The 24,612-nt window shown below is 45.3% G+C and overlaps 1 protein-coding gene across 2 annotated transcripts in view; it reads right to left on the reverse strand.

Annotated features, from left to right (window-relative positions):
* Window positions 1–402: 402 nt before the first annotated feature.
* Window positions 403–24,612, reverse strand: part of pcnt (pericentrin) — a 35,150-nt gene continuing 10,940 nt past the window's right edge. For both annotated transcript variants that reach the window (XM_053638166.1, XM_053638165.1), the window contains exons 17-53: window positions 24,176–24,392; window positions 22,806–23,047; window positions 21,744–22,189; window positions 21,040–21,643; window positions 20,467–20,676; window positions 20,192–20,344; window positions 18,986–19,132; window positions 17,497–17,657; window positions 16,901–17,079; window positions 16,566–16,786; window positions 16,319–16,481; window positions 15,398–15,589; window positions 14,580–14,812; window positions 13,830–13,949; window positions 12,476–12,712; window positions 12,151–12,318; window positions 11,864–12,016; window positions 11,304–11,465; window positions 10,252–11,229; window positions 8,900–9,070; window positions 7,880–8,374; window positions 7,488–7,605; window positions 7,228–7,400; window positions 6,916–7,110; window positions 6,655–6,819; window positions 6,233–6,428; window positions 5,775–5,997; window positions 5,539–5,689; window positions 4,511–5,209; window positions 4,201–4,356; window positions 3,924–4,085; window positions 3,487–3,651; window positions 2,958–3,181; window positions 2,755–2,831; window positions 2,401–2,536; window positions 2,154–2,284; window positions 403–838 (exon numbers count right to left, since the gene is read on the reverse strand). In XM_053638166.1, the coding sequence (XP_053494141.1) occupies window positions 795–838; window positions 2,154–2,284; window positions 2,401–2,536; window positions 2,755–2,831; window positions 2,958–3,181; window positions 3,487–3,651; window positions 3,924–4,085; window positions 4,201–4,356; window positions 4,511–5,209; window positions 5,539–5,689; window positions 5,775–5,997; window positions 6,233–6,428; window positions 6,655–6,819; window positions 6,916–7,110; window positions 7,228–7,400; window positions 7,488–7,605; window positions 7,880–8,374; window positions 8,900–9,070; window positions 10,252–11,229; window positions 11,304–11,465; window positions 11,864–12,016; window positions 12,151–12,318; window positions 12,476–12,712; window positions 13,830–13,949; window positions 14,580–14,812; window positions 15,398–15,589; window positions 16,319–16,481; window positions 16,566–16,786; window positions 16,901–17,079; window positions 17,497–17,657; window positions 18,986–19,132; window positions 20,192–20,344; window positions 20,467–20,676; window positions 21,040–21,643; window positions 21,744–22,189; window positions 22,806–23,047; window positions 24,176–24,392 (8,667 nt within the window). In that variant the 3' untranslated portion in view covers window positions 403–794. The remainder of the gene's footprint in view (window positions 839–2,153; window positions 2,285–2,400; window positions 2,537–2,754; window positions 2,832–2,957; window positions 3,182–3,486; window positions 3,652–3,923; window positions 4,086–4,200; window positions 4,357–4,510; window positions 5,210–5,538; window positions 5,690–5,774; window positions 5,998–6,232; window positions 6,429–6,654; window positions 6,820–6,915; window positions 7,111–7,227; window positions 7,401–7,487; window positions 7,606–7,879; window positions 8,375–8,899; window positions 9,071–10,251; window positions 11,230–11,303; window positions 11,466–11,863; window positions 12,017–12,150; window positions 12,319–12,475; window positions 12,713–13,829; window positions 13,950–14,579; window positions 14,813–15,397; window positions 15,590–16,318; window positions 16,482–16,565; window positions 16,787–16,900; window positions 17,080–17,496; window positions 17,658–18,985; window positions 19,133–20,191; window positions 20,345–20,466; window positions 20,677–21,039; window positions 21,644–21,743; window positions 22,190–22,805; window positions 23,048–24,175; window positions 24,393–24,612) is intronic.

Below are 24,612 nucleotides of genomic sequence, written 5' to 3' on the forward strand. Positions count from 1 at the left end.
TTTTAGAAACAGCAGCCGAGAGGCCAGTTATCACTGAAAAACAGCAGCTCAAACAAGTTTAACGAAAAATGAGAAACATGATTCTAAACCGCATTAGAGCTGTATTTTTGATTGAAGGCATTGATTATAGTTTTTCCTCAATACTCTGAAAACACTTAAAACGTTTGAGTTCCATTACACCTTGAAAATATAGCACGTATAACAAATAATAAACGTGTAGATTTGAATTTAAACCATCTGATTCAACCATCAGACACGGACCACCACAACTCTTGTGCATTGATTCATAAATGTCTGCTTCCTAGTTAGTATATACACATGTGTATAAGGCTAACTAGCCAGCATCTTTAACTGGTTATCCCCACTTTAAAACCTGGAGCTTCCAGACACAACAAACATGCCTGAAATATTAAAATATTTATTGAACATAGAAAACCTACAGTTTAATATAAAATCCATCTAATATAAAAGACAAACATGTGTCGTTGTGCAGTTATAACGGTGATTCTGTACAGATTCCAGTGCAAATGTTGTAAAAAACTGGGAAGCTGAACACAACTAAACTGTGAGCATATTTACAGACCATCTGGAGTGAGAAACATTTCAGATGTAGAAAAAAAAAAAAAAAAAAAAAAAAGGTCACCGACTCTAAACACATTCAGGTGGTCATTTGTGGTTAATCTGAGGTTGGAGTATAAAAGTAGATTACAAATAACTTATTATAAAATGATCAAGTATCTTGAACACACACTGGTGACGGAACACTGGCTCAGTGCTGATGGTGCTTCGTCTGTTCATCGGTCAGATTTCCTTGGAAAAGGGAACGTCGCAGAGGAACCTAGCGAGAGGGAAAGAATGGTTAAATGAACACCGTATTCGACGTATTTAATTAGACCCTCACACCCGAGTGTTTAACTGCGACAGAGTTAAATGTGACCGACAGCACAAGACGATGAACAAGTCTCTGGCTAAAGCAGTGATTTAAGCACGCAGCGGGCCGGGCCAAGCCCTTCACTCACCTAAAGGCCACATGTAACCCGGCAACAAACAACTCAAATACAGCCAGGTTCTATTCTCATGCAACCATTTCTGCCGAAAGCCCATCATATCAGGGAGACTCCGCCTCCGCTCGTCTCGGGGGACTGCAGGACGGAGGGCAAACAGTGAGCACCAGCAGCAAGACAGCCGGCGGATCCATCTGTCTTGTGTAATCAGTCACAGATACCCCACAAAAGTAGCTACAAGTTCATGATTAAACACTGGGAGAAATTAATTTGATTTAATTACACTGGTGCATGATTACACAGATTGATGGGTGAACAGTGCGAGTTTCTCAAGTGATTTATAATGACTCGTGCATTAACAGTCCCTGCAGTATTCCAGCACAGTATTAAAGAGTGGCATTTATTAAAGAACATAAGAACATCGATATGTACACTGTATATACTGTATAAGGCTGATTTCACACTGTGTTTTGATACAAGGTTGGGTGGGGGGTGTCTAAACAGACTAACTGCTACCTTGATTAGATTTATTCTGATCAATAATAAATAAGGAATATAACACTTGGACGATGGTGTGACGAAGCAGAGTTACCGCTACCAGCCATAAGTTGATTATTTTCCTACGACAGAACACACTGAAGTATCTTATTCCTCTTACACCACATAATTTCCCAAACAATTACACTTCTTTATTAGTTAAAGAACACGTCATCCATTCTGTTCATCTGTTTATGGTTGCACTGAATGTCGTGGAACATCCCGCGAGACAAGTTAGTCCCGGTTCTCACTTGCATTATAGCAGCTACAAAAAAGTTCACTCACCAGCTTCTTTTTTCTTTCTCTTAAAGTTAATAAGACAAAATAAGTTATTCTTGCTTGTCATTTTAGAGAAACCGCAAAGCGTAAGCTCCTCTTTCCAAGACTTTGTTACAAAGTAATGACACTGGAGACTCCTTCCATAAACGTTACATAAACATCTCATCGTTTTACCATAAAACCATAAATATCCTTTTATGCGAAGCCACCGCTATACAAGTCCCTGTGCAAGACGTTACTATAGAAACGATAACGTACACATACGATTACATACACAAGTGAGCTTCTTGTTGAAAAACAAACAGGAAGTGTGTGATCTATCCGTGTCCCCACCTGGACGAACAGCTCCTAGGCGCTGCTGGACGCTCTCCAGGTGATGAATGTAGTCGGTGAGGGAGCGTTCCTGCTCCTGGGAGGGGGTGAGGGTGCGCTCTGACGGGGCCACGATGCTGCTGGAGTATCCTCTGAGAAGCACATAACTCAAAATATGATCAGCATGCTCATTTTTACATAATGTGATGTGGCAGGGAGTAAACAGGCAGTGCTTTTCTTATAACGAACACGAATAGTGCAGATTTACCCGTTATGCAGTCGGAAAGGAGATTTAACTGGAGGCACTAGAGGCGAGACCGCAGTACCCTGGGAGGGAATGCGAGTGGGTGGAGAGTTGAATCCAGCTCCGGACTGCTGTGGTTTCAGAACCTCGGTCCTTATAGCTGGTATGGGGGGGGGGGGGGGAAGATTGTACAATATTATATAAAAAATAAAACACTGCATCATGATGTTATAGGAAAATAATCATTGACAGGGTGGTGTCATGGAGTGCAGTAACTGTAGTGTTGTTAATCATGAACTTTATTATTGGTTTTTATTCCTAAAAAAAGCCATCGCTTTTATCCATATACGATTACATTTAATCAAATAGGTCAGTCACCTGCATTGTAAACGGTCACACTTCCTACTGAACTTTTTTTCGTAGCCCTTTGCCACTTCCTGGTGAGGAACTTGAGCCTGAGGAAGGGAGGGGGGGGGGCAGACATTAAGGGGTTAGCAAACCATTTTTCTAAATGGTTTTGCATAGAAAACTCCATCAGGAAATCATGCAACAAAACAGAACGCTCTCTGGTCTCCCCCTACCTGGAGATGGCGACGAGCGCTCTGACGGCGCTCCTGAAGCGGCTGATTGGTCGGGAGGCTTGTGCCATGAGTGACGGCTGAGCGCCCATCCGTGCTATTAGAGCCAGCGTGGCCTGCTCGCAGTCCTGGAAACCTCCGAGCAGCAGCAGCAAGTAGCGCTTCTGATACACCAGAGATTTCCGGTAGCTCTCTGCTCTCAGGTACTTTTCATACAGTCTCTGCACCTGCAGCAGAGGAAGACAGAGGGAAGATGTGTGTATGTGCGTGTGTAGCCCATTCTGGAGTGCTCTTGATGCCCTTTGTACTGAGAACTCTAAAGCACATTGTGCGACTGTGAATTTCAATGTGCCATTAAAAACCAGATGATAGTGTTTGGGGGGGGGGGCAGTTGAAGCCATCAGATGTCCTCTCTGAAGCAGGAAGGGGTGGAGATACTACAGGACTTACCGATGCATAACGATTCAACACCCACAGCTAATCAGAAACAGAAAGAAACCTGTGCATTAAAAGAAATGGACTGGGGAATGACCTTATTGCTGGAAACGTCAGCTATTGGTCGGTTCTCGTTCCTGGCTGTGGCCTTCACAAGATCGTCCTTGGCTTTGTGTAGAGCGGCCTGCAAGGCCACCTTCTCCTTCTGCCAGGCCAGCTTCTCGGATAATACAGACGGGTCCAGCTGCATCGAAGACTTCTCCTTGAAAAAAAGGGGGATAGGGGAGGGGGGAAAAAAAAAAAAAGGCACTTTACGACTCTTTATACCTACAAGCAATCAGTTTCGAGGACAATACATCACTATAAGACACCATTTTCCATCTGTCTACGAGTTGCTGGTGTTTTACGGTAAAGCTCTGGGGGAATTCTCAGCAGCAAGAAACAAACAGCAGTAATACGTAATATACAAGGGAAAAAAATATCTATTGACCAAGCTGCACTTTCTCCTGCCATATTTTGATAAGAACCCTGTACCTTTTCACTGCGTTTGAGGTTGTGCAGGTCTCTCTCCAGACAAGAGACAGTATGTTTGAGGGAGATCTTCTCCTCGCTCAGAACTGCGAGACGCTCTGCCAGCTCAGAGTTCTCCTTTAATACACGCTCCAACAAAGAGGAGGAAGAGGAAGAGGGCGAGCCCTAGAACAGTCATACGTACAGAAAATGAATATGTCATCGTGAATGAATGCTTTCAGGTAATCTACAGAGTTTACAGCTAAGTGCACATCTTTGGCAAGTCGTGACTGTGTGTAACCTGTGTGTGAGTAATGCAGGTGCTGTCGGTAGTGTGCAGGTCCCTGTGCAGGCGTTCTGAGGTCAACCGCTTTTCCTGCTGCTCCAGGTCAGCCAGAGTCTGCTGCAGCTGTCTTAAACGCTGCTGATCTCGCTCGCGCAACGCCCCCAGCTCCAGCTGCACAGGAGCAAAATTACACATTGCGCTTTTACACTAGAACTACAGACCAATTAGCCATTTTGTAATACTTGTAATAGTATAGCCTGAACATACTGTATATCCACGCTACTATTAGCTAAACTGGTATGAAAGTCGTCTCTCCAGTACCAACCAGTTTCTCTTTGGTGCGCTCCTGCCGCCGCTCCTTGTCCTCTTGCTCCTGTTTCTCGCGCCACCTCTGCTTTTCCCTTTGCTCCTCCCTAGCTCGCTCGTTTTCCTTCACCTCCCTCATCTTCTCCTTCATGGCATCCAGTTCTGTCTGAAGCCGAGAGGCTCGGTGTCTCTCCATCTCCAAGGTGTGGCTCACCTCCGCCCGCTGTGCTTGCAGGCCATCCAGAGCAGAGCGCAGCCTCTTCACTTCCTCCTGTCCTCTCTGTGCTTCCTGCTGCGCCACTTCCTCCTGCCTGCGTTTCCCCTGGAGCACCTGGGCTTGCAGATGGTCCACCGTGGCGGCGAGCTCCTCAGCCTGGCGCCGCTCCTGCTCCAGCTGCTCCCTCAGCTCTTGGATGAACTTCCTCTCGTGGGTGTTTGTCGCCTCCTGGGAGCGAACCTCCTCCTCCAGGCGGCGAGCGTGCTCCTGAGCCTGGTGCGAGAGTGTGCGTGAGAGTTCGGCACTGCGCGAGCGCTCCTCATCCAGGCGGGAGAGGGCTAGCTCGGTGCGCTCACGCTCCTGGGCCAGCAGGGCTTCACAGCGGGACTGTTCGATCTGCAGCTCGGCACGCAAGTTACTGACAGCTACGCGCTCCTGCTCCAGCTCGGAGTTCAGCTCGCTCAAGCGAGTTGCATACTCGCTCAGGGAGGCACGCAGAGACTGCAGAGAGACAACGACATGTTACAACTACCAAACCGCTTACTGCTGCACAAGACGAAGAAAAAATGAAGATATGAACAAAATACATAGTGTGACTGCTACATACCACACAAAAACAAATTGATAAAAGTGATTAAACTGCATTGCGGTTACAGGAAATCATTCAACGACTGGGCAGTGTAATGTGGCCAGCAACGAAGACAACTTAATATCCCCCAGTGTTTTATTCCTAATTATTTCCCAACAATTACAACGAACATAACCGTGACATTTGCAGCTGCACTACTGCTAGAGCTGCTGTTATAGAAAATAAAAAATTAAACCTGCACCTCTTGAGTGTGTGCATGCGCCTCCTGTGTGTGTTTGCTGCTGAGTCTCTCATGATGAAGTTCCTCCTGGAGCTGCTTCACTCTGGCCTGCTCTCTCTCCACAGCCTCCACAAAAGCCTGACGCTCCTGCTCCACACTCTCCAGCTTCAGCCTAAAGGAAATGCAGTTTTTCCATTTCTATAGACGTCGTGTCTTATTATTGACCCGAATATCCTGCACAAGCATGTCAGAGTTACCGGAGTTTGTGGATCTGAGCCTGGAGGTCCTCTTGGCTTTTACTGGATAAATGCAGCTGCTGAGTGCGCTCCTCCAGCTCCGCCTTCATCTCCACCACCAGCTTCTGCTCTGCCTCCAGTTGGCGATGCTGATTTGTTGATCTGGACTGCTCCTCTCCCAGGGAGCACCGCAGGTCCTGAGACGCAGTTTGCTCCTGCTGTAGCTGCCTCTCCAGCTCTCCAACTGCTCATACACACACACACACACACACACACATATTACACCTAGGGGTGGGTGATAGTGTATTGTGAAGCCACATGCATCATGAGCTACAATTTTTGCTGAGGATCACGTCAACTAATGCAGGTTCAGAGATTTTGGTCCTGCATTTATAAGTATAAATAAATAAATAAATAAATAAAGCAAGCTAAAAAGCTGGTGCAATTTTTTTTAGTTTAACACAAGTACGATTAGTCACCCTGTCTGTGCAGCTGCTGTTGCGCCTGTGCGCCCTCCTCACGAACAGCACTGAGCAAGCTTTGCAGCTCTCGCAACTGCTCCTGGCTCTGCAGCGTGCAGGCATGTAGCTGCTCGTGCAAACTGCGGATTTCAGCCAGGAGACTGTTCCGGTCTGCACTCAGCAACTGCTCCAGCGACCTCCTCTGCTGCTCCTCCTGTGAGAGAGAGAGAGAGAGAGAGAGAGAGAGAGAGAGAGAGAGAGAGAAACAAACAGATAGGGTGAGGTAAGGAGAGGGAGACAGAAAGAGAGCGCGCCAGAGACGGTGCGAGAGAGGCAGTGCAAGAGCAACAAAGAGACAACGGGGAGAGATGGAGTCACAGAGAGACAGTGAGATTTGTTTGATTTACAACAGCACGAAACAGCAGGCAACATTTAAGAACCTGTTTTTGCAACAGTGTCTCCAAGTGCTTCAGCAGGGAGGTGTAGTCTATGCCGGTGTTTGTTGCCACGACATCCTGAAGCTGTGCATGAAGCCACTTTCTCTCGCTGTCAAACACACTCCGCACAGCCTGCAACAGCTCCCTCCGCCAGTCTACATCATCCACCTACAAAAACAGTTGTTACAAAAGGCTCGGTTTATTCACCATCATGTGTATGGACAATAAATCCGCAGCAGAATTGGGTCTGATTAGGTCCGCGACCTTGGGCTCACGCTCAGCCATCCTGCAGAGGAGCTCTCGGAGTGACAGCACAGTCTCCTGCAAGGCCCGCCTCTCTCTTTGCCAGGATGGGGGTGGAGCCTCCTCTGAGTCTGGGTGAGGCTGTCCGGCAGGAGCGGGACGATGGGACAGAGACAGCACTCTGCAGCTCTCGCGGTACACACGGTTCAGCATGGCCTGGACATCCAGACAGCATTAAAGTATAAAGCAACAGGACAAGGGGGAGGGGGGAAAAAAAAAGAAACAAAAAAAACCCTGTCCATAATATTATAGGTGTGGTTTCCTGGGGTATACCTGTAGCTCAGGTGAGAGCAGCTCATAGGTGTGATGCAAGCTGCCTGCTGCACTGTCAGAGCGAGAAGCGGGTGCCATGTCTCTGCTGCGCAGGTACTCCACAAAGTGAGTGTCAAGACGCTCCGTATGTTCCAGCTCCTGCTTCAGCTTGGCCTCCAGCTCTGAGCTCACATCTGTGAATACCAGTGTGCGCGCTCAGAACTCAAAACAAGCGCCGCATTAACAATTTATATGAAACAAGTACAAGTATGTGCACTCACTGCTGCCATATCCATCACTGGCCCACTCTGGTGCAGACACCCGGGAGGTAGAAGAGAGAGGAGAGCGAGATGGAGAGCGAGATGGAGTCACGTCATCCAGATTCTCCAGGTCTTGAACCTTAAAAAAAAAAAAAAAAAAAAAAAAAAAAAAAAAGTATGAATGGTTTAGTGTCCATTTGAAACGAGGCTTTTGGCACTCCCCATTTTAAAATACAATTAAAAACCCATTCATTGATTATTTGCTACAACAGCATGGTTCTTTAGTTAAACCCCATTACATGAGCCTAACTTGTATTCATTCAAGCCCCCAGACCATTTAAGGTCATGCCACCTCAACACACTTTACACCAAACACCACAGGTCTGCAGGTAATGCTTATTTTTGACATTTACCTTGTCAGTGTCCAGTGAGTCAAGCACAGAGATGTTCTCAGAGATCGAGAGTGAACATGGGGAAGCAGATGGCGAGTGTGTGCTGGGTGGATCGGTCTCTGGCAGTAGCGCGAGTGGTCGTTTCAGCTCATTTCTCTCTGTGGGCGAGTGCTTGCTAGTCAGCTCCACGCTGGTGTTGCGCAGGCCGCTCAGCTCAGACAGGTGAGATGCGTGCAGGTGAGACGGCCGCTCTTCACTGCAGTCGAGCCGCCGCAGTGCCTCCGGAGAAGGGAGGGAGGAGTCGCGGGACAGGCCGTCCAGGAAGCGTTGCTCAGGCTTGGAGATGTGGAGCTTGGCGTGCTCCTGATGGCGGCAACGCTGCCGCAGCTCCTCCAGCTCCCTCTGCTGGTAGGCCAGCTCCTCCTCTTGCACTTCCAGATCGTCCTGCAAGCCACGCAACTCGGCCCGAAGACGCTGGTTATGCTCCTCTAGATCAGCCAGAGCACGGTCCTTGGTCTGGAAGAGGAGTTAGGTAAAATACTTTACATTAAATATCACAACGTTAAGCGCTTTAATTCTACATGGGCTGAAAAGGAGATTCCACAATACGATTATGTAGCTTTAAAAAGATCTCTAAAGATCTTGAGGCATCTTGTTTTCTTTTACTTTCATAGCCTACGTTTTGATTTGTAAAAGCACAATTTCAAATTCTATGATTATTACAAAAATTCATAATTTTTTTCCAGGGTTAGAGTACAGCAACTCAGCCCCACCTCTTAGTTTTCCCTAACGGAGGGGATCGGGGGACGGTGACGACAAAATAGCTTTATAAAAAAAAAAAAAAAAAAATTACAAAACGCTTTTTTAATACATTAAACACTTAACGCATTAACAAGGAAATGCCACCTGCTGACATTTCATTTCCAAATTAAAAATTTAGCTTTTTCCTGCTTTCCCCCCCCCCAGAAAGAAGGCATCTTCTAAAAAAAACACCGACTTAGAAAATCTAGTACCCACACTGAATTCGGTCACACCACTCACCTGCCCCTCCTCCCGTAGTTTCTCAGCTCTCTCTGTACTTGTGCTCAGGCCTTCCTTCACTGCAGCGAGCTCCGCTCTCAGTGAATCGTGCTGCAACCTCAGATGAGCCAACTGCTCCTCCTTTTCTCGCAAAGCTGCCTCGGCTTTAGCCAGGGTCTCCTCGGCGCACGTCTGCGATAGCATACACGCAAAAAAGGCATCATTACTATCTTTAAATAAAAAAAAAAATTTTAAAAAAGGAATCAGGTTACATCTGATGCAGCCGACTTCTTTCTTTTAACCCCGTATGCATGGCACACTAGAAAGAAAGTAAAGTAAGACACACCAGACCTACCAGGCGTCTAATGTTAACCATCAACTGCCTCTTGCGAAACGCTCACTCAGAGCGTGCAAAACTAAACAAACTAACTCCATAAGTTTCATTTTTGCTCACAGCTTTACATAAACACCAGAGTTATGTCCAAACAAACCGGAGCCTTTCCACCACTTTCAAAGTGCAACAAAATGAAGTTTACAAGCGAAAAACCTTTCAAAAACTTCCTCTTTCTCGGTTATACTTCCTGAGTGAGTAAAGTCCTTGTGAGTGGTTTGGGCTCGTCTAACTGCGCATTCTTTCCTCTGTGCCATGCTGGAACCTTTACTAGACTGCATATGGTGAATCTGTGGCCAATTATTCTAACTCCTGACTCAAAGTCATTCCAGGCAAACTGCCAAATAATGACACACACGATGACTTTAGAGCACGCCGGGTATTCGTCCAAAATATATAAAAGGCCCTGCTACAACTCATAGTTTACAAAAAGGTCTGGATAAGTGACTAACATTACTGAATAGCAACGATTACCTTTTAATGCTTAACTGTTAAACTGATTCATTCAGGGATATAAATAAATCGATTTAAAGTGGGTATGTAAACACACCATGTCAGTTCACTCAGACCTGAGAGTGCAAATAATTTTAAAAATATGAACGCTATCTGGAAATTGTTCTCTTTCTGTGCTAACGTCTCTAGCCCTGTAAGCTAGTCTCTGGTCCGATGAGCTGGATTCAATGCACGTGACCCCCATACATTGATCAGATCTACTACAGTATTTTAAGTGCTTGGAAACACATCGCATTTGGACAACAGTCCATCACTTGATGACCCCCTGCTTTAGAAATAACTCTGGTTTGCTTAATTCACAATTTAAAAAAAAAAAAAAGTGTTATGTAGCTTGAAAAGAAGCTTTTACAGTTGTTCAGCACATATGAAGGTACGCATGTTTATAAAAATTACTGAGATTAACCAATTTTTAATAAAAATAAATAAATAACATTTTCATTATTAGATAAAACTACAATGGGAATCTCACCAGAACTTCTTTCTGCGTCTCCTCTTGTTTAGTCACCCTCTCCTCCAGCTGCAGATTCAGTTCCTGTATCTGACTGCTCTTTGCGGACACTTCCTGTTTCAGCTTCTCGATTTCCTCTTGGAGCTTGCCCTCGCGTCTTTGAAGAGCCTGTTTCTCCATGTACAGCTCCTTCTTGCCCGTCTCCAAGATGGCGATGTCGGAGTTCTGCTGCTGAAGCTTCTCCTCCAGCTCTGTGACCTGCAGCCTCATCTTTGCCGCAGTGTTCTCGCCGTCCTCAGACTTCTGCTGCAGCTCTGCGAGCCGGCCCTCCATCCTCGCTCGCTCTCCAGTGTACTTCTGAGCCTCCTCATTCAACCTGGTCGCCTCCTGCTGCAACTCCTTCCTCCTTTCCTCTGCCTTCTTCAGCCGGAGCTCCAACTCTTTCAGGTTCCTCTCTCCGTCTTCAAGATTTTGGATGCGATCTTGGAGGTTCTGCACCTCGGCCTCCTTCTCGCCCAACTGGAGTTTCAGCTCTCCAGCCTCCTGCTCCAGGAGCACCAGCCTGCCTCTCTCTTCACCAAGGCTGCGGCTCAGCGCCTCCACCTGCTGTCCGTACTGCTCTTCCTGGGTCAGGAGCAGTCTCTGAAGTGCCTCCTTCTCCTCTGCCGATCCTTCTAGCTCCATCTGGAGCTCACAAACTTTGGTGCGACAGCTCTGAAGTGTCTGGCTGCTCAGCTCATGGCACAAGCTCTCTTCGGCGCCGTGCTGCGGCCGAGGGGACCAGGGGAACTCGGGAGGTTCAGGGCTGTCCGTATTTGGGTCGCTGACCTCATGCCGGTTAGGGTCAAGCTGGCTCAACTCCTCCTGCAGCTTGTGGATGACCTCATGCAGCTGCTCCGCCTCTTCCTCTTTGGCTTGTCGCAGACGCTCTTGATCACCATGGAGACGCTCCACCTGCACACGAAGATCTTCGATGTCCGCTTGCTTCTCCTCTGCCGTCTGTCACAAGAAGCCACAATTAGTCACATACGCCATCCCGGTGCAGTTCTTTTCTCAAATTAATAAACAGTCACCTTGTTCTCCTTGGTGGAGTCCAGCTCCTGCTGCAGACGATGAACCTGCTGGTTGAGGTGGTCGATCTCCAGGTTCTTCTCCTCCAGCAGAGCAGCGGGAAGCTGCAGTGTTGAAGTGTCTCCTGCTTCCTGCTGCTGTCTGCGTAGCGTGCTCACCGTCTCCTGCAGAGCAACAAATCCAGTCAGCTCCCTTTCCTTACATACAGTCAATTATATGAAAGTTATCAGCACGCCCAGACTGAACAGCGCTGTGAAATTCTCGATTCTGATTGGTCAGAGTGTGAAATTTTTTTTTTTCTTTTTTTTTTTTTTTTTAAACAATAGCAGCTCTGACAGTAGTGAAGGTAAAAATCACAGGTTTATTTTAACATGCTCGTTGTAGTCATGAGTTAGCATTTCCATAGTAACGGCTTATTCACAGGAGTTGTATTCCCACCTTACTACAACACCACCACATCACACCGTCCAGTCAGTGAATTTTCATATAGCAGCATGACAGTGATGTACCCAGTATCTTTGCTTTGTCCTGATTATGTGTACCAGCATGTGCGTGTGTTGACCTGTAGTGCAGTGACACGCAGGTGTAGTTTTTCCTCCCTGGCTCTGCTTTCATTGGTTTTAAGCTCAAGCTGCAGTGAGAGCTGCCTGATGTCGTCCTCTTTTGCTGCCAGAGACTTCTCCAGCTCTTCCACACGCACCAGCAGCACCTGCACCTACACACAATTTCAGAAAAAAAGTCAATCTTTTTTTGGTCTCGCTTTGAAACAATTTATATACTTGCTGATTCTGTAAGCTATGAAGAAATCACAAAAAACCAACTGCACCATGGTACGTTCAGCACCCTCACCTGCTCCTCTTTGTTTTGCAGGTCCTGTTGGAGTGTCTCTAGCTGTTCTCTGAGGTTGGGGTCAGCACTGGGGTCGGGGAAGCGGTGCCTCGTCTCATCGAGTTTGGACTGCAGAGCCGAGATCTGGAGTTTATTAGAGTACAGCTGCTGCTGCAGGGCTTCTTTATCCTAAAGTGCACAAAGTTATATTACAGACTCATGAAAAATGACTCAAATTGCAGTACTATAAATGCAAAATTATAGAAAATTGAGTACATATAAAAGTAATTGTAATGTAATTTAGTTCAGGTTTCCTTGCAACATGGTGATACTAAACAAGCTGTACCTGAGAGAGCTCCTGCAGGCTCTTGCGTGCTTTCTGGAGCTCCTGTTCCAGCTGCGTGACGGCCCGTCCCGCCTCAGCGCTGCTCAGGAGAGCCTGCTCCAGCTCCCGGATGCGGGACGCCATCTTATCGATCTCTTCGTTACGGTCCTCCAGGTCACGCTGGTACTGCTCCTTAACTGATAGCAGAACGCTGTAGTCCTCGGTTTTGTCTTTGAGAAGAGCTTGGAGACTTTCCACCTGAGGAGGAACACCAAAAGGTAAACTCCGGGTTTAGCCGTGAAACATACTGAACAAGAACTGGGCAAACGCAAACAAATTCAGTTCAGCGTTGAGCACAGATGGTACAGTGAAAAAATTAAAAACATTTACTACATGCATGATCTACAAGAAAGCCTTTGTAATGCTACAGCACATCAGCCAGCTCAGCACACACACAGCTACATGGTCTAGCACACAAACAAACAATGCAGTGTGGTAGATGTGAGATCCAGTCAATAAGACCTCTTTCACACTTGGAGGTTTTTTTTTTCTGAACCTAGCACGTGTTTTATATGTATATGTACAGGAAGCTTTGCCACTGGCACTTATGGGCACAACCAAGCTTCCAAAGCTGGCAAAACATTTCAGCACAAGTAAAGCATTTTTACCTCTCGACCAAATCAGGGGGTCTTGCTATTGAGTGAATGACAGGATTTGTGACATGCCGAATCATAAATATTTCATTACTAATATTTCAACGTTGCTGAAGCTAAAAATAACGACCTATTGGTTTTTGAGACGTTCACCGGTACGTGATGTGGCATCCCACGTAAGAGATGCATATATTCAAGTCACACAGGCAGCTTGAATTCTCTTGAACATCTGCTTCCGAGAGTACACTGAAGGTACACATCCTCCTCATCACCACTGACCTGCATTACTGATCATAATAAATAAATCTAGACAGCAGGATCGTGTAGCTAGTAAGCCAAAACTAGCTAGGACTCATAAGAGCATTGTTGAGGTTGCATCTTTTGAGCTGGTTTATTTATTTAATTCTTTATTTTAAACGCAAATGCTCCAACCAAAACACCAAGCGTGAAAGCAGTCTAGAAGTAGCAAGATGGTACAAGAGAAACTAGGCCATGCATTAGCAGCTTCAAGCCTAGCAAGTCAGCCATAGCTGGATAACATACCTGGATAATCAAGTCTTCAATCTACATTACCCAGTTAAAGGGAGGAGGGGGAATGGATAAATAAATAAAAACAATAATACATTAACAAAAAGCAGCTTTATCTTGAAATGTGATGAAAGCAATGACTCTCTCCAACAGCATGACATTCTAATAGTTTTGCTAGGAGTCATGTTGCTTACCCTCTGACACTTGGCTTGTCCTCCAGTTTGTCCTTTAGAGGGCACCCTCAGCTGCGCCTCCAGGTTCTTAATCTCCTGCTGGAACTCATCCCGCTCGTGCTCTCGCTCCACAGCTTGCTCCTATACACACACACACAGTGAAAGGATGGGTCAATTGCAAACTTGCTCTATTTTTTTAAAAATCAACAAGTTGGAAGACTCCTCCCCCTTTGGCACCAGCACGACTGGTTTGTGCATCACTTCTAGAATGCGGTTTAAAGAACAACAGGAGTTTTAGAGCAACAATTTAATTAATTAGTTTAGGAAGTGACATGTTCTTCAGTTCATGTGTACAAACAAAAGGTTAAGTTTATTAGAGGTGAAATGCATGTCAAATTTGTACACTTTTGTGGCATTCTAACCACTCATCATATTCATGTAGGCCAATTAAGTGCGACACATTGGCTCATTTTAAAACATTACACACACCCCTCTCACTTAGCCAATTTTAAACATCGCTCTTGAATTCTTAATTTTGATTGGTCGTAATGTGTTGATTACATTTTCCATAACAGCAGCATGGACAGTAATTCAGCTCCAAGGCCAAAATCACAGGTTTATATGTTAACGAGCTTGTCCTTATTCGTTATGGCCTCTACAGTAACAGTTTGCACAGGACCTTTAATGGTGGGACGCGCCACATAAACTGATTCATGTAATCGTTACTAAGGTGGAGATTTCTGTAAGGAGACGTCTATCCCTCGTACTCACGTCTATGAACTGGCGGTGGTGTTTGAGTTGTTTCTCCAGAGCGCTGATGTGCTGCTGCAGGTCCTCAGTTTGGGTGCGGTGCTGCTCCTCCTGCTGCTGCGCTCGGCTCTCGTGCTCCTCCACCGCCAGCTCGAGAAAGCGCAGCCGACTTGCCAGCCCGACACGGTCCTTCTCTGCCTGTCGCTGCACGTCCACGCGCTCCTGCCCGAGCCGCTCCGCTTCAGCCAGCAGTGCTGTAACCAAGAGGAAAGAAAAGAAGCAGAGGAGTGAGACGCAAAAACGAGGTGTAAACGAAGATTAACGCAAATACACTCGCAGACAAGATGCGGTCATGCGCAAATATCGGCAGCTCAACCTGTGCATTCTTCAGACAAATTATTCATCAGACAAAAGATGAATAACCTTGACTTCTTTCGCACTTCAATACTCAAATCAACATCAATGCAAATCTGGCAATGCAAGCAGATGCACGAATGAACTAGGATCATACTGAAGAAACACAAATTAGCATAGCTAAATCAAGAGGAAGCTTGTAAAAGAAGCCGTTAGTTTCAAAGAAATTTAAAAAAAAAAAAAAAAAAAAAAAAAAAAAAAAACCCACAAATCACATCAACCTTAAAATCCAGTGACAAACCTTTTTCTTCCCCCACAGCAGGACAGCCTATAGAGCAGGAAGAACACTCAGCATCAAATAAACATCTCCACGCATGAGTTTAAACTCGTAATATCGTGACAATGACTGAGAAAAGAATCACATTTTGCTCCACCCTTGATAAAAGATGCATCCAATGCACCAGTGCTTGCCCCACCCAACCCACCTTTCTCGGGTTCTCCAAGCCCTGTGGAGAGTGCGTCACGTTGACGCTGCAGGAGTGCGTGTTCCTCACTGAGCTCCTGCAGCTGAGCCCGAGTGCTCTCTAGCTCCTCAACCAGCCTCTGCTCATGCACCTCCTTCTTCTGCAGCGCCTCCTCCAGAGCGGCCTTATCTGCCACATAGCCCTCCATCAGACCTGAGAAGATGAACTTTCAGATTAAAACAGCTTGCACATTTTGCCTTTATTTGTATAAATGATGACAGGAACTAAATTATTTTGCGAGGCCCACAACATTAACATGCAACACTAAATGAATTAAAAAAAAAAAGTGACTAGTTTTTTTTTTTTTTAAAAATAAATAGAAAATTGTAATCTTTAGCAAATTGCTGTGACTTCAGGACATCTCCTTCAGGACATCCAGCCGCAACAATTCTCTTTAGACTTGCACTGTAGAAATTTTGAATGTAAAGTTTTTCCTGCTCATTAAAATGTTAGCATTAAAACTTTCATCTACTGTAAAGACTCGTACACTTCCCTACAGATGCAGTAAGTAAAGTATTTGTTTAAAAGTCTTTATTCCTTTTTTTTTTTTTTTTTAAATTCATAGATATGCAAAACATGATTAAAAAAAACAAAACAAAAAAAAATGGATTAAGCCATGACCTTCACAAAAGTGTATTAAGCCTCTGAGAAAAAGCCAACTTCCGGTCCTGAATGCTCATCATACCTTTAAATCAATGCTGTAAAGGAAGAGAACATGGAGGGGAAAAAAAAAAAAAAAAAAAAAAAAAAAAAAGAAGAAAAACATGCTCCATATGCACTTTGGCTATTAGTCCATGATACCATAGCTACAACAGTGTGTCTAACAAACAAAATAAGGGTTATCCGAGTGCTACAGCTTCGGCATCTACACCATCTTCTCACCTTCAGCCTTGTGCATTTCTAGCTGCAGCTGACTTTTCACACTCGCCTCCTGGTCCAGCTGCGCCAGAAGCTGAGTGTGCTGCAGCAGAAGAGCGTTCTTCACTTCTCCACCCTCACTGAACTGCTCATCCAGCATGGCCTGAAGAGCTCGCAGCTGCTCCAACTTTGGGGGAGACACAAGAAGGGGGAACCTCATCATCCTGCTCTCATTGTAATCCCAGCCAGATGATTACTACTGACTCTCTACCTGCACTGTGGAGTCAGAGACCATCTCTAATAGTTTGTCCACTGCGGCACGGAGACGAGTGCAGGCTCCCAGCACCAACTCCTCTCTTTCGGGGTCCAGCTCTCCATCGGGGCCTGAAAACAAACTCTCGCACAGCCGCTGAGACAGCTCCAGACCTTCGTCGATCACAGACGAGAACACGCTGCAGTTTGCTCCACCGTCTACAGCTCCAGAGTCCACGTCTGCTGGAAAAGAACAGCAAGAGGAAGGAACAGGTAGAAACCGTTAAATAAACTTTATAGCATTCTATTAAAAAGGTTCTCTGTGGTGCTGCTCATCATGAATGAATGCCAAACCTGTCTCATGGGCATCATGCTTGCCACTTGGCGTCCTGTTCGGAGTGCTGCCTCCGGTGCAATCACCTTCCACATAAATCCCCAACCTGCGTCCGATCTCTTCCTCTGTCGCAATTGTAATCCGGAGCATCTCCAGGATAAGTTGCTGAAGTCGGTCATGGGCCAGCTGAATGTCTTGTCTAAGATCAAAACAAAAAAAAGTTAGCTTTAAGTGATCAAAAGTAATAGAAATTCAATATTTCATGCAAAAAAAAAAAAAAAAAAATCCCCAAAAGGTTTAATTATACCAAAGCACTGTTGAATTCTCAACTCTGATTGGCCAGAAGGTGAACAGCAGCTCTGACAGATCACAGGTTTACATCAATGTGCTTGTTCAAGTAAGTAATTGTTTCCATAGTAACAGCTCATGTGTATAGTGGACGCTTCATAAGCATTATTAAATAAAGGAAAATGTACGATTGAGCTTTTTTTAAATTACTAAGTACATGAGCGAGACAGCCGGGGGGGGGGGGGGGGGGGGGGACAACATGTCTTGTTCCAGACTAGATTCAAAGTAAACTGACACCCATTGCCCACAGTTAAACCGGAGTCCTGACCTTTGCTGAGTGACTGTGCTGAGGTCATCACGTAGCATGGCGAGGAGGTTGGCTCCCTCCTGACTCTCGCGCTCACGCCGCTGCAGCAGCGTCTCCAGCGTGTCCATCTCCGAGCGCTTACCCTCCAGCTCCCCCTGCAAACCGCTCACCTCTGCACGCAGCTGTGGGAAGGGAAGGAGAGACAACAGAGACAGGAAACCAGTCATCACACATGCACAGAACACTCAAAAAGCAATAACCAAGAGCTCCATCTTCAGAGACAGGTTGTTGGATGTTTCCCTCTAAAATGCTGCAGTTCTATAAAAAGAACAGTGAGGAACAAGCAAACTAAAACATCCACACCGATCAGATGCACGAGGGCCATGTGACGAACTTGTGCGGGAGTGGCCAAGCACAAGTTTAATCGGTCTTTGACATGCCGTCCCACTCCACTGCCTAGCAGCCAACGAACAGACCTAACAAACCGATGCATACAACACAGTAACCATAGCAATCATGGAGGGATTTACAAGGAGTCCAATATCTCCCTAAACTAATCTGACCGATTCCACATCATGCTAATACAAATCGACACACGCTTGCATGTACAAAACAAGTGTTCTTACTAAACGATACAGCAAGCAGATATGCAGATGAGAATTAGCCCAAAGCCAAACAAAGTGAGAAAACCAGACTGAAAAAAAGGGAACGTGACAGGGGGGAAAAACAAGCTATTTAACCCAACACTCTGAACGAAAGCAAACTAAACAGGATCGAAAGGGGCTTTTTATTTATTTATTTATTTAATTGCAAAAATAATTCTCTCCTCCAGAAATGAAAGCTGAGACATAAGACAGGATTTCTGAAATGCATCAACTGTGTATTTTATCTAGAAATGCAAAGATTAGAAAACAAGTGTTTCTCCAGTGTTATGACATTTAAATAGCCTGTCTTACATCTTGCTCTTTTTTTTATTATTTGTTTGTTTGTTGGTGTAACAAAGTTTCATCACACCTGAAGTCAAACAATAGTAGGCGTGTTTACTGAACTTGTTCTGAACCCTGTATGAGCGTTTGTTGGTTTGGTGCTCTTCCTTTGCGTTTTTAAGGGACGTGCAGGTTTTACTGCCGTACTGGGATTGACTATAAATGCATACTGCAAAAACTGATCCTGCGCACAAACCTAGCCGTTTTGTTCTGATCAATAAGAAAAGGGGCAACTATACCACGCATCTGCTCGAATATTTGAATTAAACATTTTGTGAACGCTACTCCACTGCGAGGTTCCCTTCACACATCCATCTACAAATACGTTCATGTAAAAGATGATGAACATGGATGATAAACAATACGCCTTTGTCATGGTGACAAAGAACTTGGGCATCAATATGAATTATTCTACCTATGAGATTCCGATGACACAAAGGAACTGTTTGGATTGCAACACTGTTCTGGACACCGCAATGGATTAATCCTCCTAATTCAGTACAGTGTAGCTCAGTGCATCTCACCTGAGAGACCACTGTGTCCAGTTGTTGGAGCTGTGCAGTGAGCTGGTTCATTTTGTCCGTGTAGCAGAGCTCAAGCTGCTGGTGCTGCTCACGCAGGCTTCTCTCCAGTTCATCCAGAGCAGCAGTCTTCTCCCGCTCGTTTTCCTCCTGAACCGCAACCAGGATGCGTATATATGTTTGTGAGAATCAATGTTCAGAAAATTACTTTTGACATCGATTGAAATACAGCACAAAATAAAAAGCATATCGGTCAAATCTGAAGATGAATAATGAGTAAAAATCTCACCGTTCATCTGCTGCTCTAACTGTTTGAATGCATCGGTGCTGACCGGTGCATTTAGTGCAAAGTAACAAACTAACATTAAAGCCTCTGGTATACTTTTTTTTTCTTTTTTCTTTTAACATGTACGCTAGGGTATGCGCACATTCTTACACATAGCCTTTCAAAGTATACACCATTTGGCATGTATGCGTACACAGGCAGTCGGCACATGCTCGTTACGACAACTTGCACTACCCCTTCTGGCCTACAAGTCTGTACAGAGTCAGTACAGAGCAGTAAATCAGGTGTTTTTGTGTGAAGGATGACAACGAAGAAGAATCACAACAGTGCTTGGGCGATCTCTTGCCACGATTAGCACCCATATACAAAACCTTATACTCTAAGGCTAGAATTATACAGATGTGGGGACTTTCTAACTTGCACTGATTTCAGTCTTCTGTTTTTTCTCCTTCAACTACCTTGCGAATCAGTGGTCCTGGGTCACTGTTGCCACCTTGTGGAACAACTAAATAGTGCAAAAGAATTAAATGCGCATGTGCGGCCAACTTCGTCTACAGATGTAAGAAGCTTGTTATCGTTGTGCGTCTCAAAGGATTTCTTATGTTATAGATCTTTGAGCAGTTTAATGACTTATGTGTTTAATGAATATTTTTTTTTAAAAAATCTCCTAGCTAGCCTACAATCCTGCTTGAAGTACCATGACAGAAACGCATGTGATTAAGCCAACAAATTTATATACACGACATATATCGGTCCTGCCCGTTGTTGCTAAATGCCAGTGGCGACATTATGTTTTAGAACACGTTAAATAATAGAAGACTGTAATAAAATTTACAGCAACAGCACGGAACAGATTCTTGTTTCCGAGTACGAACTCCCCTAGATCCTTATCTTATACAGACTTTAGCTATCTAGCTTCCCACCTTTAACTGTGCAATCTTATGCTGTAGCTGCTCCTCCGACTGGCACTTCAGAAGCTCCGCCTCTTCCAGGAAATGTAGACGCTGCCGTGATGCCTCTTCCTCCAGCTCCCTGCGTAGAGCCTCGAACTCCCTGGAGGATGTTGTCCTCAGTTCCTGTTCCAAAACCACACAAAATGTCATGTACGAACATTAACTTGCTTAAATTAATAACTAAATAAATAAATGAATGTTTTAAAATGATAGGTAGTGGCTGAAAACTTGTTTTATACACACACCTGGAGTTGTTGCTGGTGCTGGGCATTCAGCACATCCAGCTGTTGCTGCAGCTGCTGTTTCTCGTTGGTGGTCATGACTGTGACCTCATGGAGGGCGGCGCCGTGTTGAGTCTCCAGATCCAGCACGTGCTGCCGCAGGGTCTCAAGTGCAGAGTGGTGATCCAACTGCAGAGCAGCCTTCTGAGAAGCGAGCGCCGCAGACAGCTCTGCCTACAGAAATAAAATTAGAGCAGAAATCGTCAGAGAGACAACAGCACAAAAACACACCCCGCTCTGAACAAAGCTGTGTAGTTCAAATTCAAATAAACAGCTTTACTGAGCAACCATTGTTCATTGTTTGTTGGTAATTGCATCCTGCCACGACTGAAAAAGCGAGACCAGTCTAACAAGCATTCAAATCCCATAAGGGTTTTACACTCTACTAGCAAAATCACAGCTGTAATTATCATGGGATGAAGACGCGTTAATTACTCGCACACAAACACTTTCCATGCAGGTGGTTACACAATAAATGTAGTTTAAACCTTTTTACAGCCATACATTTAATCCTTAACATCAAACGAGTCTATTAACCTGATGGGCGTGGCTGAGCTCAGTCGCCATGGCACTAAACTTGTCCATGTGGACCCGTGCCAGCTCTTTCCTCAACTCTTCTCTGATCGCAAGCTCCTCCTGCTTCACTCTCTCGATCTCTTTAGCCTGCTGTTGCTCCAGTGAGGCCCCAAGCTCCCGGAGCACCTCTTCTTTCTCCTCGCGCACTGCCTGGATCTCTTTCAAGTATGTGCTCTCCAGAGTGTCCATGTTGCTCAACATCCTAGTCTCCAGCTCCTCCATTTCCTGCCTGTGACGCGCCCCAAGCTCCGCCTCCTGGGCTTCGAGCTGCGCTACGTTGGTCTCCTGAAGGACCACCTGGAGCTTATCGAGCTCCGCCCTGTGTTTCTCAGCAAGGGAGTCCAGCACTGCATTGTGATTGGAAGAGAGCAAGTCTAGCTCGTCCTGGTGTCGGGTTTTGAGTTCCTGGTACTCTTTCTGGAGATGTTGCAGTTTTGAAATGTTCTGATCCAGAAGAGCTGTCTGGGCCTGCACGTCCTGAGCATGTTGTTGCTTCAGCTTCTGAAGATCCACCTCTCTCTGCTGGACGAGTTTCTCTGCTAGCTGCCGCTGCTCCTCCTGATGCCTAAAAAGGTTATTCAAAAACACTTATGGAAGGAGCCCCTAAAGACTTTCATTTCACTACACAGAGCAACACATTTCTCCGTAAACGTTCAAGCACCGACCTGGACATGGCCTCCTGTAGCCTGCTTTCTGTCTCCTCCTGCAGCAAAGCGTTCAGCTCCTTCACCTCAGACAACATCGTGCTCTTCGCTGTGTGCAGCTCACTCCCATACTGAGCTTCAAGCCTCTGCTTCAGGGCCACAACCTGAGGGCTCTCCTCACTCGCCAGACTAGCCTGTAGGGCATGCAGCCTCTGCCTTTCCTCAGCCAGGAGCTCCTCAGCCTGAGCAAGCTTCTGCTCCAGCTCCCTTCTCTCCTTATTGGCCGCTTGTTGGAGCTCCTCTCTCAGGGAAGCCATACGCTCTTCAGCCTGAGCTTGAAGCTGCTCACTCATCTGGAGCTGTTCCTCACTGCTCCGGTGAGAGAGCTCTTCAGTAACAAGGGTCCTCTCTTCCTGCTGCGTCTCCGCAAGACGCATACACAGTTCCTCTGCAAAGTTTTTCTTCAGCTAAACAAGGGAGGAAAGTTAAAAACAAGATATTAAATCAAAAGCAAAAAGATGTCAACGGACTAAAAACCTAAAACAAAAGCCACAAAACCACGCGATGCGTGTCACACAGCCGAGACAGGACTGTTAAACCGTACGATCCCATACTGCACGTCTTCCTTACTACTGCATCTAAATTGAGTTTTCCAGAGAACATTACCATGCATAATTCAAAGTTCTGGCATCCTTTACTTTTTCGTTAATGTGACACCTTGGGAAAAACCCCATTGGAAATGTCCAAAAAAACCCAAAAAACCCCCCACACTACCAGAAAGAGTCTTTGCAAGCCACCACACATTTTATTTTTCATTAATTAATATGCTCATAATCGTAAACAATTTCATAAACTTGCTTTTTATCATGTTTAAAAGATGAGCACTTTTCAAAAGACTATTTTTGTGGAAAATGCTTTCTTAAAAAGCCTATGCATGTGTGTAAATGAAAGCCCTTTAGAACAGCACCCCAGTCAGTCTTCCCATCACAGAAAAAGCACCTCTTCTCATTATAAAATGTGTTTGTACAACACAAAGGACTTGTCACAGCACGTGACTGTCACAGCCTGGTAGCACACTCTCACCCTGTCCTCCAGCTCTCTGAGCTCCTCTGTGTGTCCCTCAGTGGCTCTCTCCAGCTCTCGGCCATGCTGCAGGGCGAGCTCTGCTAGCTCCCTCTCCAGGCTCAGTATGCGCTCGGTGTCTGAGGCAAGCTGAGCGAGCCGGGCTTGGTGCTCCTGAGTCTGGAGCCGGGTCTTCTCCTCAAGCTCGGCCTCCACCTGACGCGCCACGTCCGATGCCGACTGCAGCCGCAGTTTTGTTATGTCTGGAAGTGGAAAAGAAAAGCAACAAAGAAAATTAATTATTAACCTTCTTACCCTGTATGGCTGAAAAACCGGCTTGCCCGTCTTTGATCTATTCACTTAAGGACGATAGACCGGCTTGGTCGTCTATGCCAAACCCCCGTAAGGCCGATATAGCGGTTTTACAGTGTAAACGTTATCCCCGTAAGGCCAGTGTACCGGCATTAGTCTGCTATGATTCCTTACTTATTTAATTATTATTTTTTGACCCTCAAGGTTGATGACGTCACAATGTGATTACGTTTTTACGCCGGCATTACGATGAAGATCCAAGCATGAATATTGGTGTAATAGTAGAAGTGAACTAAAAATACCAAAGCGAAAAGCTAATCATGTTCCAGCTAAAGTTACTCCTACAGTGAACACAGGTACATCTAAAACAGTGAAAAAAAAAAAGAAAACATACACAGTTACACAGGCGAGAGCGAGGATTCTAGATAGTGACAGCAGTGAAAGTTCAGGCGATGTTGAAACCGAAACTGATAGAGACGCAAACTCTCCTGATTCAGACCCTGATCCGTCTTCATCTTCAGCATCAACCAGTGCGACTGACACTGCAGGGGTCTGGAGTCATAACGGGACCATTTCTGTGCATTCGTGAAAACACTACCTGCTGGACTGATTATCACCAGAAACTTGACTTTTGGCACTAAAATGCATTTATTTATTTATTATTTATAAAGGCGTTGACCACGCTGATGCTCGTATGGTACTTCTAAATGAGTATAAGGATTTTAGCCAGCATTTTTTTCATAATTTCTCTAGTTAAGAATTGTGCTCCAAGTTTAGTAAAAACACTGAACTGCTTCATTTTCAAAGTAATATTACACAAATACATTATTATAAGTTGTTTCAAGGCCTAAAAATGTTAAAATTAAAATGCTGATTTTGGCCCAGGAACTCAGGGTTGGCATGCTGTTTCTCTGGGGAATATAGGGTTATGGGACATAATACTGTGGGAACTTAGGGGTAAGAGGGTTAAATAACAACCAAAAAAAAAAACAGTAAAGTGTGAATACATTTATTATTATTTTTTTAAGTTTCAAAACCAGATTGAAGCTGATTATTATATGAGGCATGCATGATCTCACCTTTGAGGTGGCTGTCTGAGAGCTTGGCCCGCAGTTGTTCAATCTCCAAGGCATGTTTGGTTTTGAGCTGCTCCATGTCACTGTAGTAGCGGTCGGTGAGCTCCGAACGAGACTGCAGTAACTCCTCTCTATAGGACAGAGCCATGCTACAGCGCAGCTGCTCCAGGTCCTGCTTGTGCTTCTCCTCCAGCTGCAAACGCAGAGCATCCAGCTCCAGCTGTGATGTGTTCATGCAAAGATTAACCGGTACATTATTAAAGACCAGGAACAGTAGCTATTGTACTACTGAATTAGTCAGAATTTCATTGTAGAACTCCCCTGGTATGAACACTGGTCAATATCAGGCTTAATACTGGCCACCTACCTACACGCAAAACTTATTATAATAATAAAACAATATTATAATTAACACCCCATAGCTGCCGCACTGCATCCAA

The sequence above is a fragment of the Ictalurus furcatus genome, chromosome 12, assembly GCF_023375685.1.
Source record: "Ictalurus furcatus strain D&B chromosome 12, Billie_1.0, whole genome shotgun sequence".
Classification (NCBI taxonomy): Eukaryota; Metazoa; Chordata; class Actinopteri; order Siluriformes; family Ictaluridae; genus Ictalurus; species Ictalurus furcatus.